At 36.6% G+C, this 16,849-nt stretch overlaps 1 protein-coding gene across 2 annotated transcripts in view; it reads left to right on the plus strand.

The window, feature by feature from the left end:
* The window catches only part of PRKG1 (protein kinase cGMP-dependent 1), a 1,124,480-nt gene that overhangs the window by 731,006 nt on the left and 376,625 nt on the right, over positions 1-16,849 (plus strand). For both annotated transcript variants that reach the window (XM_033130095.1, XM_033130094.1), the window contains exon 4: positions 15,663-15,768. In XM_033130095.1, coding sequence (XP_032985986.1) covers positions 15,663-15,768 — 106 coding nt within the window. The remainder of the gene's footprint in view (positions 1-15,662; positions 15,769-16,849) is intronic.

The raw sequence follows: 16,849 nt of genomic DNA on the forward strand, positions 1-16,849 counted from the left end.
GATGGAGCTGAATGAAAGGAATTAAGAAATAGGATTTTTTTTTTTCATTTTTAAAGTTATAAAGAAAGGTTTTGCTAAGTTCATTAACATCAGGAATTTGACCAGTCTTCCCTTGCTTCATTTGAATGAACTGATCTCCTCCAGGCCTCACTGTAAGCGCTTCTTCCTCCCGGAACTCTAATCCTCACAGCTGGAATAGGTAGTCCTCTTGATAAGGATTCCCCACCTACCTTGTGAACCTGCCAGGTGAGCCTGGCACTCACCACACCATATTGACATTGCTTGGTTACTTGCACTCTCCACCACTGAACCATTATAAACTCTTAGAATATTGGAACTGTGTGTGTTTCGTTTGCTATCATATCTACAGCACTTGGTGTTTAGTGTGTCCTAAATATTTATTTGTGGAACAAATAACATCACATTCAAGACTCACTTATGACTTTAGTAGTTTTTTTTCCCCTTTACGTATCAGTGCTTCCTAATGATTCTATTTAGTGTCTTGAAATCTTTAACCACTCAGAAATAACTTTCAAGAACTAGATCAAGTCAACTAGACTACTTAAGATTTCTAGAACCGTGTCAGGTTTAGGCAATTTATCTTTGCAGTCATTTACTTGATATAAAGGTCATTGCATTCCAAATTTACAATTTGGAAAATGTAAATGTTAAATGAGTACCCTATTGATCTGAATATTTTTGGTCATTGTGGTTAAAATTATGTGATGTATGAACTGAGAATGCCCTTGAGGGACATTTGGAAGATGAACTCTAGCTGTCAGCATCTGGCTGGATAATCTTTATGTAATCTTTTAATATCTCTGCATCCTTTTTTTCCCCCCTTACTGATAGAATGAAATTGTAACTTGTTTTATTTAAGTATTGTTGCAAAAGATTAGAACCGTATGTGTGAAAGCCCTCAGAAAACCAAAAAATTCTATTCAAGTGGCTTAAAGATTTCAGAGTTTAATCTCCTTTCTACGTTATGCATATGTGAGGTAAAATCCAGTGATCACACCAGAATTAGCAACTTGTAAGGCATTCACGACTCCTGGGGCTCCAGACCCCGTCAACACTCACTCTCATGTAAGCAAAACTGCAACTTGATTCATCACATATTGAAAAAGGGGAAAAAGAAGATGAATAATTTGTAGGTTGAGGCACTGGGATTGAATCCTCCAGCATCAGAATCGTTATTATCCATGGAAGAGATGGAAGGCCCAGTATGCCCATGCAAGCTGTGGCCAGGCTTGAGAGCCTAGAAGTAACTCTGCTACGTGTGTGTGTGTGTGTGTGTGTGTATGTATATGTATGTATGTGTGTGTGTGTATATATATATATATATATATATATATACCAATCTTCACCTCCTTTTAGCAATTATACATCCTTAAATGGTGTGAGCAAATTCCAGCTTGGTTTGCCATTATTTGCTGAAGGACTTGGTGCAATTATGCTGCCCAAGAGCAAGTCACTAGGTGGCTAGATTGCAATCTGAATATCACTTTCAAGCATTCAGAGTTGGTGCCATTGTGTGAAAATGATGCTTAGGGCAAGAAAAGGGAGTATGTTTAATGTATTTAAGCAGGGAATCTTCTTTGTAGAAATCTAGATTTTTGTTTTTCCTGAAGAAACCAGTGATGCTGTTATAAAATATAGGTGATGTTGCTTCTTTCATCTGAAAATAGAAGAACTATTGGTTTCTATATTGCATAATAGCACAACCAGCCTCTACATCGAGGTCAATTAAAGCTCATTTTTCTAATCGTTGTTGAACGATCAGTTTGCTTTGCAACACTGTGTGTCTTCCAGATGAGAAAAATCACAAGAAGGGAAATGGCATTCTCATAATATGCCACAAGCAGACGATTTTTAAAATGTGAAACAGCTGAGCTCACTTGACATTTCTTGATGTCATCTAATTCATCTGCCAGTGGAGGGGATGCTTAGAGAGCTCTCTTTCTGGTGATTTTTTTCCCCCAGAATTCTGACAAACTTAGAGGAGTACATATCATTTACTAAAGAAGAGATGGGCCAAAAGGGGACATTTCTATTTCAAAGACTACTAGTGCCTAGAAAATAAATGTGAAGTTGTATTGCCTCTCTTTCTTTCAACTGGCTTTGTCATACTTTCTTAATGGGACCTAGACAGAAACATTGATTTTTCCTATTTATATGAGGACTTGAAAGGGATCATAAATTATGGCTGTTGAGTCTCGCTTTAAGGTAGCGATGAGCTAAGGTGATATATAGATAATACAACGAAAATGAAATCATCTCAAACACGTCAACAGTGAAATGTACGGAGAAGATACAGCAGGCGGTAATAGACATATAGTTTTAATACTTTATTTTTCGCCTCAAGAAATAAGATTAATTAAGAATACACCAAATATATGGCTTCTGACATATAGACAGATGTTTACAGAACGAGAAACGAGCAGTGTGATAGAAGAACCGACTAAGAAAAAGGAAAACCCTTCCTCTGTGAGACAAAATATTAATAACATTTCTGAGTTGAAGTCACACTTGTAAGGAAAAGTTATTAGTATGACTTTTTAAAGATGTTTACTTGAATTTCAGTAGATACGTAAGCACATGTTTTCAACATCTCGGTATAGTGTTCGGGATACAGACCATCCAACGGACAAAAGGACTTCCAGATGTAATACCTGTTTCTTTAAATGGGATTTGAGACTTAAAATCTGTATGCACAGATGTGCAATGACATTTACCAACACATGTGCTAATATTTTTGAATTAGGCAGACTGGTCAAAATGTGCCAACCTGCCAGAAATTGTCACCATAATAATACTGCAAGCAAAACCATCTCGGTAACTTGCTAGAGATTGATGCTTATGATTGAAGCCCAAAATGTACCATATTTGTATTCTCAGTAGTGTGATGTGGACCCTTCTACATATTGAAGAGCCCATTGAAAATTAATCTTAAAAAAGTGGGATGGCCACCCAGCCTGTTTCCTTTTTTAAAGACCCACAAACCATCTGTTTAATAATGTTCAATTCTAGAGTTTTTCTGGACTTTGACTTCAATTATATGAGGCTTCTTCATAATAGGATTAAGAACTATCCTGATATGAAGAGTTGGGAGACATTTATACCTGAGTTCCAGGCAGAAATGTGTATGAGTAGATGTTCATTCAGCAAATATTTCTGAGTCCTTTACTGTGTGCCAGTAACTGGGCATACACTGCACTGGGGATAAAAAAAATGAACAAGACACACTTCTTGCCTTCAGAAGTTCTGTGCTGCTGTAGCCAGCTTTCTTTTCTTTGTCACCATATTAACATACGCTCAGCGTTTACCGAATTTCCCTCTTAACTCTGAAGACTGCCTAAACCTGTATTCAATTCACAAAGTAATGTTTCTGAGGTAGTGAGCCAACTTCATCACTGCTCTAAATCTTTGTTCTTTCTTTCTTCACCTCTTTCAGAATTCATTATCAGTACCCTACAGATCACTATTTATTTGTTTTCTGTTTTCTATTAATTATACGATGGTAACATCATTAAAGGACATCCATGCCTGAATAACATTTTAGGTACCAGGTATCATGCGTATGTACCATAAGTTATTTAGTTCATATCTTAGAAGAATTTTATGATGCATATACTATTATCTCTTGAAGTCAACTAATGAAAGTTTAAATTACTTGCCCAAGGCCACATAGCTCTTGTGTACTACAGGGGAGATATTCATACAGGCTAGACTCCAGATTCCTGGTTTTCACACTGTAGCATGCTGTCTTATGCCTTTGGATTCTTGAGTCTTTATATATGTGCATAAAGCATTGAGACACTATTTCCTTCATAAAAGTCAACAAATGTTATCACTTTTTTCCTAGACATCTGACTGTCTGGTATAGGGTCTGTCACTCAACCATTATCGTTTTGTACAATGTCCCATACAGGGGGATATTACTACAAAATAGCTAATACCCATCATTATGTACTCAGTTGTAGATCTAGGACTCACTCCTCTGATCCTTTAGCTACTGTAAAAATCTTATGGTTCAATTGCCACTTTGAAGGTCTCTAATTCAATTCCTCATCTGATTGAGTAATCCTTTCTCCATCATTTTATCAGATGGTCTACTGGAGCACTTCCTGTGATGGGAAGCTTCTTAGCACAAGATTCAGCCCTTGCTGTATTCCTTTTGTCTTTACATTGAGTCTTAATCACCAACCCTGTAAATGCTAATTATTGGTTTATTTCTGTCCTTGACATTTCAGGAAGAATTGCCTCTTACTCCAGAAGAAACATTATGCAGTAAATTGATCCAAATTTGACTTGAAAAGGAGTAATTAAGGCTATTAGCATACGGTGGAATAATAAAAAAGAAAGATGTGCATGTGTAAATAAATAAAGAAAGAAGTGAGTGTGTAAAGAAAGTTCACTCTAGACAGCAGAAAGGTACTTGAGAACAACGTCAGTATCTTGTTTATCTTTGTATCACCACTGCCTAGTATAGCTCTTGACACATAGTAACATCTCAACAAATGCCTGTAGAATGTTTATAATAAATGTCTACCAACTCTTGATTTTAGACTAGCCCTTAATTCTATTCCACACATTGAATTTATTTGAAGTCTAATAAATCCATCAAATCTTTTCGAACAGTTACTGAGTTTTCCCTTTCTCTTATTCAGACTGAATATCCTCAGTTTCTTCACTTTTTTTCACAGATTGAAAACATCACAGTACTCATAGTGGACTATGGTACTGATGTAACTTATGTATATGAAGAATATGACGAGACAAGAATGATAAACACCGTGAAGGAAGCATGATAAGAAGGTTGTAGAGATTTAGAGAGAAATAATCTAGCTGGGGTGAACGGGAAAGTCTCCATGGAGAAAGTGGTCTTTGAACTGGGTCTTTAAGGGCAACTAGCGTTGTTGTAAGTACAGGAAAATAATTGGAGCAAACACATGAAGGAAAGGTGGATTTCGAAACTGGATTTTAGAATCACTGGATGGAATAAACGGTATTGCGTAAGGGATTATGAGAGATGAAGCTTAGAAAGGTACTTTGAAATGAATATGGATTAAATATGAGGATGGAACAGTTTTGTTTATTGGCAGTAGGAAACCCTTGAATGTTTTGTGGGTAAACTAACAGGATTAGAATAGTGCTTTAGGAAGATCAGTCTTGTAGGACTGATTGGAACAACTCATCACTGTCTTAACTGTGTTTGTAAGTTGCTCACAAAGTGATTGTGTGATCTTTACTGTTCTTTACTAGACTGAAGTTGTAGCATGTTAGTCGTCACAACTCTTATTACTATCTATGGGTCTTTCGGCTCCTCCTTTCATTCTTGGTCTCTAATTTGTATGTTATTTACACAGAACGCCACTTATTTCCTAGAAAGAAGTTCATTCCCCCTTTCTTCCTGCTCTTTTTCCTAACACATCTGACCTTTGCTTCATGCCAGGTTGTTTTTAGATGACCTGAGGTAGGTTGGTTGATTTGTTTATTTGCTCATTCTACATTTTTCCATCCCTCAGCCTCCACTACCAACTTTTTTTTTTTTTGGAGCTAGGTGTCTAAATGGTTCTACATAATTGCACGTTGGTTTATCCAGTGTGTTCCAGATGTAAGACAATACAGTGTATTTTTATAAACAAGGACCTCAAGGAGAAAGACTGGAATACTTAGGGAATCGTGTTTCCACAGCTCATTTTGCATCCCCAGAACCTGTTACTAATCAGTGCTTAGGATTTTCTGTTTACAGCCTTTGGCCAACAAGAAAGGAGACATGGTTAGAGTTCTGCATGAATTGAATTTACCCCAACACATTTGAGCCCTCACATACGTTTATCTCTGCTCCCCCTGGTGACTTGTCAGCTGGATTCAGGATGGTTCACATGGCTTAAACTTTTAAGGATGACTTCTTGAATAGCACTGGGAGTTATCATGCCTAAAAACTGGAGAAGAATGACGCACTGTGCCTCTTGAGTTTTTTCACTAGGGCCACCTGAAGACAGAAGGTAGCTCCCGGTAACTGGAGGTTAGGAAAGGGTGCATGCCAGATGTGACATGCTGTTGAGAGCCAGGAGAATGTGAGGTGGGACAGAAGGTTGTATGAGGAGCCTGTCTCAGATGCAAAATATCTTTGAAGCCTCCCATTACATTAAAACCGTGGTAACATTTTCAGCCCACTTATGTTTTAATTTCAAGAAATCCTCCCCAACTCATTGATTGAAGTCAAATTTACATTCCCTTTTTATTCTGTGGTTTCAGAGTATTTAATGACTGTGAGTACTGTGGTGAAATGGGTCAGAAAAATTGAATGAGGAAAGCAGATATTCTCACCCTAGTTTTAGAGGCATGTATTAGTAAAAAGAACCTAGGCTTTGGACTGAGAGCAAAGCTGATTCTTGTAATTATTATATGTGTGACCTGGGCAGTCATGTTAGCCTGTCTGAGACTCAGTTTCCATATTGATAGAAAGGAAATAAGAATATTTCATAAGGTTAATATAGGTTAAGTAGATATAAGTATATAACAGACATAAAGTTCTTGTCATGTTGTATAGTAAATGTTTCATAATGATAACCAAAATAATGTTTACTATTCTCATATGTGTATTAAAATATTTGACCCTTTTAAATTTAAATTAAAAATTTTAAATCATCATGTTAATGTTTTAGTATTCTCAAGAAGTCACCAGTTCGTCTTATCAGTTACATTATACAAGGTATGAAGTCAAGGAGAATTGAGAGAAACAACTCTTTTTTTTTCACTGGCTTCATTACAGGACAGCTCACTAAACCACCTCCTTCCAAATATATGAACATCGTGACAACATTGATTGTGATTTTTCTTCTAAATTTGTTATCTATGATAACAATAGATTATAATCTATGTAACAATCTATATAACAATCTATAGTCTATGTAACAATAGATTATAATCTATGTAATAGTTTGTAATCTATGTAACAATAACCTATGATTATTGTTATCTGCAACGTCCAATTTTACAATCAATTCTCTTCATAGAACATATATATATATATATATATAGTAAATTACATGCAGGATATGAAATATTTAACATGAAAAAAGAACAGGATATCTTAAGAATAATTTTACATTGATTACATGTTAAAATAAATGCACCCATTATATCTATATCTATATCTATCTATCTGTCTATCATTAAAGATAACTTTTTTAGAGTAGAAAGGTTAAAATAAAGCCCTCATACACCAGAGAGGCAATTAGCACAGTGGAGACATCAGTGTATTCCAGATGCATTGTAAACAGCAAATGGCCTTCTCTAATTATGAAGCATTTGTCTCAGAACATTCTGGCAGTTGGAATTTGGCTTTAGGCTAACATATGCCTTAATAATGTTGGAAGCAGTTGTGGGCTTCATGGACCTCCCCTAAACATCTCTTTGAAGCTTCTGATTCTGTCACACTAAGTATCTGAGTCATCACAGATGATTCACACATCAAGAAATGAGGTGGGGGTGTGTGTGAAATATAGCTCCTGGAATTCCGTGAGCATATAGTAAAGCGCCTTATGGTATGAGCTGATGTTCTTTAACACTGAAGGTGAGGTATAAGAGTGAGCTAATTGCACCTTTTCTTATCCTTCCGCTTCAATTAAGCCTTCAAAAACTTCTAGTCCATTTCGACAAAGTATGGGTCAGCAGAAAGTTTTAAATGAGACCCACCTAGTATCTGAGGATGTTTCCTAGAGAACAGGGGCTGACTTAGCAAAGAATAAGTTATTCTGGAATTCATGTCAAAATGTTTGACTACACTAATGTTTTACTACAAGGGAATGTCACTTAGACACAGCTCAAATTCAAAACCGGTTATCTCCTAATAGAAGTTATGAAGGTGTATGGTGATTTTCCAATGAAGTAGAAGGATAGAAACAGATTTTATTTAGACAAAATGTTGGGTAAACACACAGAATTCAATTTAGGAAATACTTGATTAGCTCTTACTTTGGGCCCTCCCAGGGAACAAGAGAAGCATATAGAGAAATGATTATATTGTTATGAGTATCATAATTCTAGAGTAGCACTGACCAATAGAAATATAATTTAAGTGATATATGTAATTTCAAATGTTGTGGTGATCACATTGAAAAAGAAAAAATAAATAGATGTAGTTAATTTTAACGATATGCCTTATTCAACCCAATATGTCAAAATATTATTTTAACATGTAATCAATATAAAATTATTCATAAGATATTTTATGTTCTTTTTTTCATATGAAGTTTTTCATATCCTATAGGATATGTATAGTACATTTCAAGTCCCACTAACCTCATTTCAAGTACTCAATCGCCACATATGGCTAGTGGATATCATATGAAACTGTGCATATTTAAAATTATCAAGGCCTGGGAAAATATAAATAACTCTGCAAAAAGTTTTGTCTAGAAAGATCTGAAAAGGGAAAAATAAAAATAACTTAAAGCTGGGCCTTGCAAGGATGAGAGTTACAAGACAGGTGTGTAGAAAGCCATTCTAAGTTGAGAGACAGTCATAATCAAAGGTGTGGAGTAAAATAACGATTAATCTGAGGGTTTGGGGCAGGCTCAAGACTAGAGAGGAGGCTGGGAAGACCTGGGAAATGCCACCAAAGCGGCCTATGGAATTAAATTTTGCCTTGGAACACCAGGTATCAATTTCTTTTTTAAATACTGCAAAGAGTCTTGTGGAAAAACAAAACAAAACACAAAACACATTTTATTTAGTTATCTAACCAAGTAAATCCATCTGATCAACTTTTTGTGTGTTTATTATGGTAAAACGTATATAACATAAAATGTATTCTAACGATTTTTAAGTGTGCAATTCAGTGGCGTTAAGTACATTCATATTGTTGTGTAGCCATCATCACCATCCATCTGAAATTTTTCATTATCCTAAACTGAAACTCTGTATCCACCAAGCCTATTCCCCTCTTTCCGCAGCTCCTGGTAACCAGTATTTCACTTCGTCTCTATGAATTGGGCCATTTTAGGTACCTCATATCAGTGGAATCATACAGTATTTGTTCCTTTGTGCCTGGCCTCTTTCAATTAATATAACACTTCCAGTGTTTATCCATGATGTAGCATGTATCTGATTTTCATTCCTTTCTTAAGGCTGAATAATATTCCATTGTAGGTATATACCACGTTTTCTTAATCCACTCATCCTTAGAAGAACATTTGGGTTGTTCTGATCTTTTGACTATTGTGAGTAATACTTCTATGAACATTAGAGTGTAAATAACTGTTCATGTCCTTGCTCTCAGTTCTTTTGAGTATACGTTTAGAAGTGGGATTACTGGAGCGTATGCTAATTCTACATTTCATTTTTAGAGGAACAGCTATACTACTTTCCACAGCGTCTACACCATTTCTTGTCCTACCAGCAATGCACAAGAGTTCTAATTTTTTCACATCCTTGTCAACATTTGTTACACACACATACACACACACACACACACACACACACATATATTAAGAATAGTCATCCTATCGGGTGTGAGGTGGTATCTCATTGTGGTTTTGATGTGCATTTTCCTAATGTTTAATGGTGTTAAGCATCTTTTCATGTCCTTATTCGCCATTTGAATAGCTTCTTGATCAACTTTTATAAAAGGAAACATTGTCCCCAAAACATAAAATTTACTTGGCTGATGCTTAATAATTTTTATGACTTTTCATCTTGGCCTTTTTAACATTTCCAAAGTTATCTGAGTGTCAAGTTGTTTATTGTGGCTTACAGCAACCTACCACATTTATTTCTAGAGCGCAAATATCTGTTGGGCCAAGTGATTCCAGTATTGTTAAGATAATTAGCCTTCTTTATTATGGGAAAGATAGTTTAAAAAGTATGAGAAAATAGTTTGAAGCTATAGTGTCATATTTATAACATAGAAGTAAAAGAAAGTTACTCTTTGCTCATTATTAGTCATTTAGGTTAGCTTATGACGTGCATGCTTCTTGCGCTTAAGAAATGGTAGTTATTTGCAAATGCATACACTTGGCACCTGTACTTCTGAAGAATGGAACATTGATTATTCTACTATTTTATTTCCAGGCTAGAAAGTTGGGTATTGGGGTCAAATTTTCTCTCCCTGACATTTCCTCTCAATTTAAGATCTTTGATTTAAGATCTTTCATATCCATCCATCTCTTTAGCTTCATTGCCACTACCAGAGTTCACCCACTTGGATAATTGCAAGAGCCTGTGGAGCCCTTGCCCTCCCCCTTCTCCCTTCTACATGTATCTTTCTGTCTGTAGCTCTCGTTCAGTCTCTGTCTCTTTCTTGCCCCCCTAGTCCTGCTCTCCAGTGCACCATTAGGCTACTGCTAGCATATCCTTTCTGAAATGAATCACCTACTTTAAACCTTCAGTGTTCCCTCCTCACTCAGGATCAAGCCCTAACTCCACAGCAAGGACACAATAATCATTTGTTTTCCTTATTTCTTCAGCTTTACCTCTACCTCCTGCTTCATGCAGCGCCTCAACCTCCCTGGACCGCTTGCAGTTTCCTCTGGGAGTCACCTTTTCTTCTTTACACATTTGGACCAGACCCCTCTGCCTGGAATGCCCTATGCTGGTAGTGGTGATGGGGGAAACATTAAAATTATCTAGCAGCTCCTTTTTTACACTTAATTTTGGAGCAAAGTCAGAGAGACCCCTGCTGGACTCAGTGTTAACCCTTTATTGCTGAACTGTGGTGATCTTAGTAAATCCTAGGGGGAGGGACGGGGATAATCGGGGAAGTGGCTGTTTACTAAATTAATATTCTTGATTTATTAATAATTTGCATCCTCCTATACATGTAGATCAGCTAAGTATTACCCCTGTCAGGCCCTCGCCACTCTCACTGTCTCCTACTCTCAGGTATCCATTTCTCCAGGACAACATATTGAAACTAAGATCTAGAGGGGGGTCTAGTAACTACCATAATTTCAAAATATTGATGAGTATAAATTATATTTAAGATATCTGCAACAAATGCTGGATGATATAAAAATGGCCATGATTTCTATTGGTGACAAAGCACTACTGTAGTTGGTTGCTTACACTTATAATATAAATGCTAAATTTCAGTAACAGGGTAGTAAAAATAAAGATGCTCTTCCACCTCATATTTGCAAATCCCTTAAATTTTATTCACAGACTCCTAGGGGCTCTGTGGATCCCGCTTAATTAAGGATGCTATAACAAACAACAAACCCTGGGTGGCTTAAAAAACAAACGTTTATTTCTCAAAGTTTTGGAGGCTTGGATTTCAAGATCAGGGCTCCAGGGTGGTCATGTAATTGGTGAGGACTGTCTTCCTGGTTAGGGCCTCTGGTGTATGCTCAGAGACACTATTTCCATCTTGTGGGTTTCTTCCTCATGACCTCATCTAGACCTAATTACCTCCTGTGATATTGTGATTTATGATAAGAAACATATATTGGTCTTCATCCCTGTGTCTGGTACAGAGCTCCTAAAATCCTTGGAATTTCACAAGTGATAAGAGCAACAAAAGTGTTTTTTGTGATGTTAATGAGTTGACTTTGGAGGACCAACCATGTGATTAGAGTGTTAGACTCAGTCCCACCCCAGACCTCTGGGGAAGGGAGAGGGGCTGGAGGATGATTCTGTCACCAATGGCCAATGATTTAACCAATCATGCCAATGTAATGAAGTCTTCATTAAAAAACCCAAAAGGAAAGTGTTAGGGAGCTTCCAGGTCGGTGAACACATGCAGATTTGGGGACAGTGCTGTTCCTGTAGAGGCCACGGAAGCTCTGTGCCCCTTTCCACATACCTTGTTTTATGCATCTCTCTAGCTGTTTCTGAGTTATATCCTTTTCAATATACCAGTAATGTAGTAAGTAAAATGTTTCTTTAGGTTCTGTGAGCTGCTCTAGCAAATTAATTAAATTTATGGAGGGTGTCTTGGGAACCTCTGATTTATAGCCCGTCTGTCAGAAATATAGATATCAACCTTAACCTGTGACTGGCACGTCTGAAGTTGGGGGAGACAGGGGGTTAGTCTTGTAGGATTGAACCCTTAACCTGAAAAATCTGATCCTATTGCTGGGTAGATTGTGTCAGAATTGAGTCGAATTGTAGGACACCCAGCTGAGAATTGCTTGTTGGTATGGGGACAAACCCCCACCCCTCCACATTGGAATTGGTACCAGAGCTTATTTACCTTCTGAAGGCCCCACCTCTCAATACCATCACAATGGGGGATAGGGCTTCAACTTTTGAATTTTGGGGAAACCCAAACATTCAGTCCCTAGTACCAGGAGAGGCACCCTGACTCAGATGATTGTCTTCTGCAAAGCCTTTAATCAGCCTTCTCAGTTCCTCCCCATGCCTTTCCTGTGTATCCACAGCCCCAAATACTTACCCACTGCTAGCACTTACTCTTGGTTTGTTTATTACACCAGACCGGCAGTGGACAAATGTTTCCTTAAAGGGCCAGGTAACAAATATTTTAGGCTGTGCAGTGCAAATCGTCTCTTTCAAAACCACTCAATTCAAGTAGAGACAACGTGTAAACAAATGGGCATGGCTGTGTTCCAATAAGACTTTTATGGATGCTAAAATTTGTTTCATATAATTCTCATATGTCACAAAATATGTTTCTTTTTAAAATTTTCAACTGTTTAAAAACACAAAACCCATTCTTAACTAGTGGGCTGTACAAAACCAACCATGGGCCAGATTTGGCAGGGATCATAATTTGTTGGCCTCTGTACTAGATCATATGTTTCTTGAGGGCTGGAAGTGTAATTTTGTTTTCTCTCCCTCATATATAGCACCAATGTCGGCCAGATTGGTGTAAAATAAATATGGGTTGAACAAATATTCTAATCTGTAAGTGCTTTATATCCATACTTGCTTTCTCCATATTCTTCCAAAATTTGAATTGAACAGCAGATGAATTGCCCAGTATGAGAATTTAAGCCAACTCCAGATTTGTGGTCTCTTAGTCTAGCACAGTTTTGTGGCTCCTTCCCCAGTAATCTTGATTTTCCCTAAAGGCCAAGCGTTGCCTATGTTGAAGGTGTTCTTAATGGACTCTTGCACTTAGAGTTCACAGAGCAATGAGAGCTTGCATATTTCCCACTGAGTTCAACGTGGCCTTACCTGAAAAACAATGATCAGTATTTCATGAGAGAATTTTAGATAATATGAGGTCTGACCATTAAATTCACCAACTTGTTGCAATGATGTTGCTAATCTTTTTTGACATCAGAGGGATTATTCATTATGAATTTGTACCAACTGGACAAACAGTTAACCAAGTTTACTATTTGGAAGAGCTGAAAAGGCTGCATGAAAAAGTTAGACGACCTGAGCTTTTTGCCAACAATTCATGGCTCTTGCATCACGACAATGCACCAGCTCACAGGGCACTGTCTGTGAGGGAGTTTTTAGCCAGTAAACAAATAATTATATTGGAACACCCTCCCTACTCACCTGATCTGGCCCCCAGTGACTTCTTTCTTTACCTGAAGATAAGGGAAATGTTGAAAGGAAGACATTTTGATGACATTCAAGACATCAGGAAATACAATGACAGCTCTGATGGCCATCCCAGAAAAAGATTTCCAAAATTGCTCTGAAGGGTGGACGAGGTGCTGGCGTCAGTGCATAGCTTCCCAATGGGGGTACAACATTGCTGAATGTAGTGATATTCAGCAATGAGGCATTAGCAGTTTTTCTAGGATTAGTTCGCATACTTGTCGGACCATGTATACGGGGGGTACAACATTGCTGAATGTAGTGATATTCAGCAATGAGGCATTAGCAGTTTTTCTAGGATTAGTTCGCATACTTGTCGGACCATGTATACTTGAACAAAAAGGAAAATCCTTCCCCACTTTCTTTGCTTTATTCCCTTCAGACTTAAATGTTCAACAATAGTAATCATTGTGAAAATCATAGGAATTTTATTTTGTGAAGTGCTTATTACCTACAGAGATTAATATACCACTTAATATCAAAGGTAAATGGAGAGGTTTTTTTTTTTTTTTTTGAATGGTCTCTTTAAATTATGGAAGCAACAGATTTACACTTTAGCAGCCTGTTTAAGAAGCAAGATGCTAATCACAACTCTAATATAATCACACTTTCGATAACAAGGCAAGGTGATTATTAGTCATGCTTGCCTACCTGTAAAATGCTGACTTGACTAATATGTATACTGGCGGAATATAAAAAAGGTCTTGGTATCTTGCTCAAGGTCATGGACAGATTTGCAATCTCATCAAGCCATGTTCATTGTTATGCAAAATATCTAAAACACCGTGTTACTCAGTAACATTTCAATAGCCTATGTAAATGGGAATCAGAAGATAAAATTAAAATATTACATTCTGAACTTATTTTTAGAGATCATTTTTCAATACATGAATTATGATAGCTGATAAATTCAGTTTAGATTTTGAATGTAATGTTAGAGTCCACCTAGGCTTACATTTAAAAAAAAATTTGCATCAGTAGCATCACGTGCATAAATTAATCAACAAATATGTCTAGTGTTTATCAAATGAAAAGCTAATTTCTTGAAGTGGGGGGAATTTAGAAGAAATGAGACAAGGACTTGGAGGGAATGTACAAACTTATGTGAGGAAACATAAGATAGGCATAGCAGAGATAATTATCTGCAACATGTGTATCAGTGAGTAACACAGATAGAAAAAGCTATCGAAGTTAATAGGAAGATTGTTCATCAGGAGAGACCAGGGATGGAGCCTGGCCTTATAGTGTGAACTCAGATGTAAAATGCTGCAGATAACTTGGTCAAAACACACACACACCCATCTGCCCACCTACCCCTACCATGCCTTTTCTCTTACTCACATTGCTTCCATGTTCACTAAGAGCCTCCTCACTTGACTCCTGAATTACTGTTACATTTGCCAGGTGTTCATTGCTCCTTGTTTGAGACTGTGAACACAATATATCACCGGAACAATTTTCCTCACACAGAGATTTCATCATATTGCTACTTGGCCATATGGTTTTTACATAGTTATTTGGCAGCACCAGTGTGTAGGTCTGTGTTCTGCTTGACTCTGGTGTCTCCGAATCCATGTCAGGCCACTCCTAGATTCGTCTTTCTCAGGTCTCACTGTGATCATATCTCTAGGTTTAAGAGCCTGTAATAGAAACTTTTATATACACACTGCTGCTAGGAATGTGTGTGGTGAAGTCTTTCTACAGGGCAAAGCCTTAGAATGTATGTATGCTTTACTTATACATTTTACTTCTGATCATCCCTTTGAGGTGCATTTTAAAAACATGTATAACAGCACAACTATTTTTATTGCCACTGTTGTAAAAATAGGAATATTAGTTGGTGTATTTGTCTTTTGGAGGGGGCCGTTTCTGTATTGGAAATACCTAGAAACCATTAAGAATGATGATGAATACAAGACATTTTGATTTTTATTCCTTGTAAGCATTTAAAAATTATGAAGTAAATTTTGTCCTTAAGAATACTTGCCTTCTTAACAAAATAGGACGTTATGATCCTAGCTTTACATGAAGGTTAGTTATTTTCATACCTCTCATGAATAACTCATATCTTTTGCATATATAGTCCTCAGTTAAAATTCTGTAATTAATTGTTTACTGTTTGTTTTCTTGTTCTCCAGCTCTTGTCAACGTGAAGCTCTGGGCTATCGATCGACAATGTTTTCAAACTATAATGATGAGAACAGGACTTATCAAGCATACCGAGTATATGGAATTTTTAAAAAGGTAGGATGCTTTCTTGTCTTTTTCTAAGAGCATTTATGGTCTTTACAACCCTCTTCTCTAAAATGCAGATCAGGGAAGGCTTTTTGCCTTTATCTTGGGCTTAATAGCTTATGAAGTTGTCGAAGTGCAAGACTTTGGATTGGCTTCTGCATATTTCTGGTGCCTATCATATGATATGTGGTTAAGTCAGAATTTCAGAGTTTCATTCAACATTCTCTCATAGAGGAGTGCAGCTCACAGAAACAAATGAGAATTTGTTTGAACAAAAAAAGGGATATTGAGTCCATCTCTAATCATGTACCAGTCAATATATTTATGGTATCTCTTCTAAAGCAACCCACACTGTAAGATTGAATCGTCTCTTGTGTGAGTTTCCATAGTAAAGGTCAGATGACTAAAATGGAAAAGTTCCAAGAAGCCTATCATACTTTAATCCTGAGTTTAATTTCCCAAATTAAATTCATTTCATGTTGCAGTTCTGAAATATCAAAAGTGTTTCTTTTCTCGATATTACATATTATCATAATAACTCAATATACCATGGGAATTGGAATAAAAAACAGCTTTTCATTTCTTAGGAATACACTGAGATTCACCAAAATGCATTTCTTTGTCTCCAAGCTTATTTTATTTTGAAGAAAACATGTAATTTTATTGAAAAGAATATTGACAACTCTGATTTTTTTCAAGAAGTATTTATTTTGTATCATTTTTCTTTTGAAAACAGAACCATCTTTAAATAGTGATATACAGATTTTGTGAGCTAATGGGTGTGTACCACCAATTAGGATTTCATTTTTAATAGCTAGAATAGTAAAGTAGCTTTTTCATTTTTATTTTTGGTGAGGAAATCATTTAAAAAATAGAGCTAGAAAATCGAGTTCACATTTTCTTTCAGTGATACATCTTAAGAGATATCTATTGAATTTTCTGAAGATGCAATTTTAATATTCTTTACTTCAGTATTCCTTGTGGTTAACATAATTTGTTTTTGATTCATTGTTTATATATTTTCATTTTCACTAAAATTTATTCTTCATAGTCCTGCTAAAGGGACAATAAAATTCTAATTCAATGTCAA

Source organism: Rhinolophus ferrumequinum, chromosome 16, assembly GCF_004115265.2.
Source record: "Rhinolophus ferrumequinum isolate MPI-CBG mRhiFer1 chromosome 16, mRhiFer1_v1.p, whole genome shotgun sequence".
Lineage (NCBI taxonomy): Eukaryota > Metazoa > Chordata > Mammalia > Chiroptera > Rhinolophidae > Rhinolophus > Rhinolophus ferrumequinum.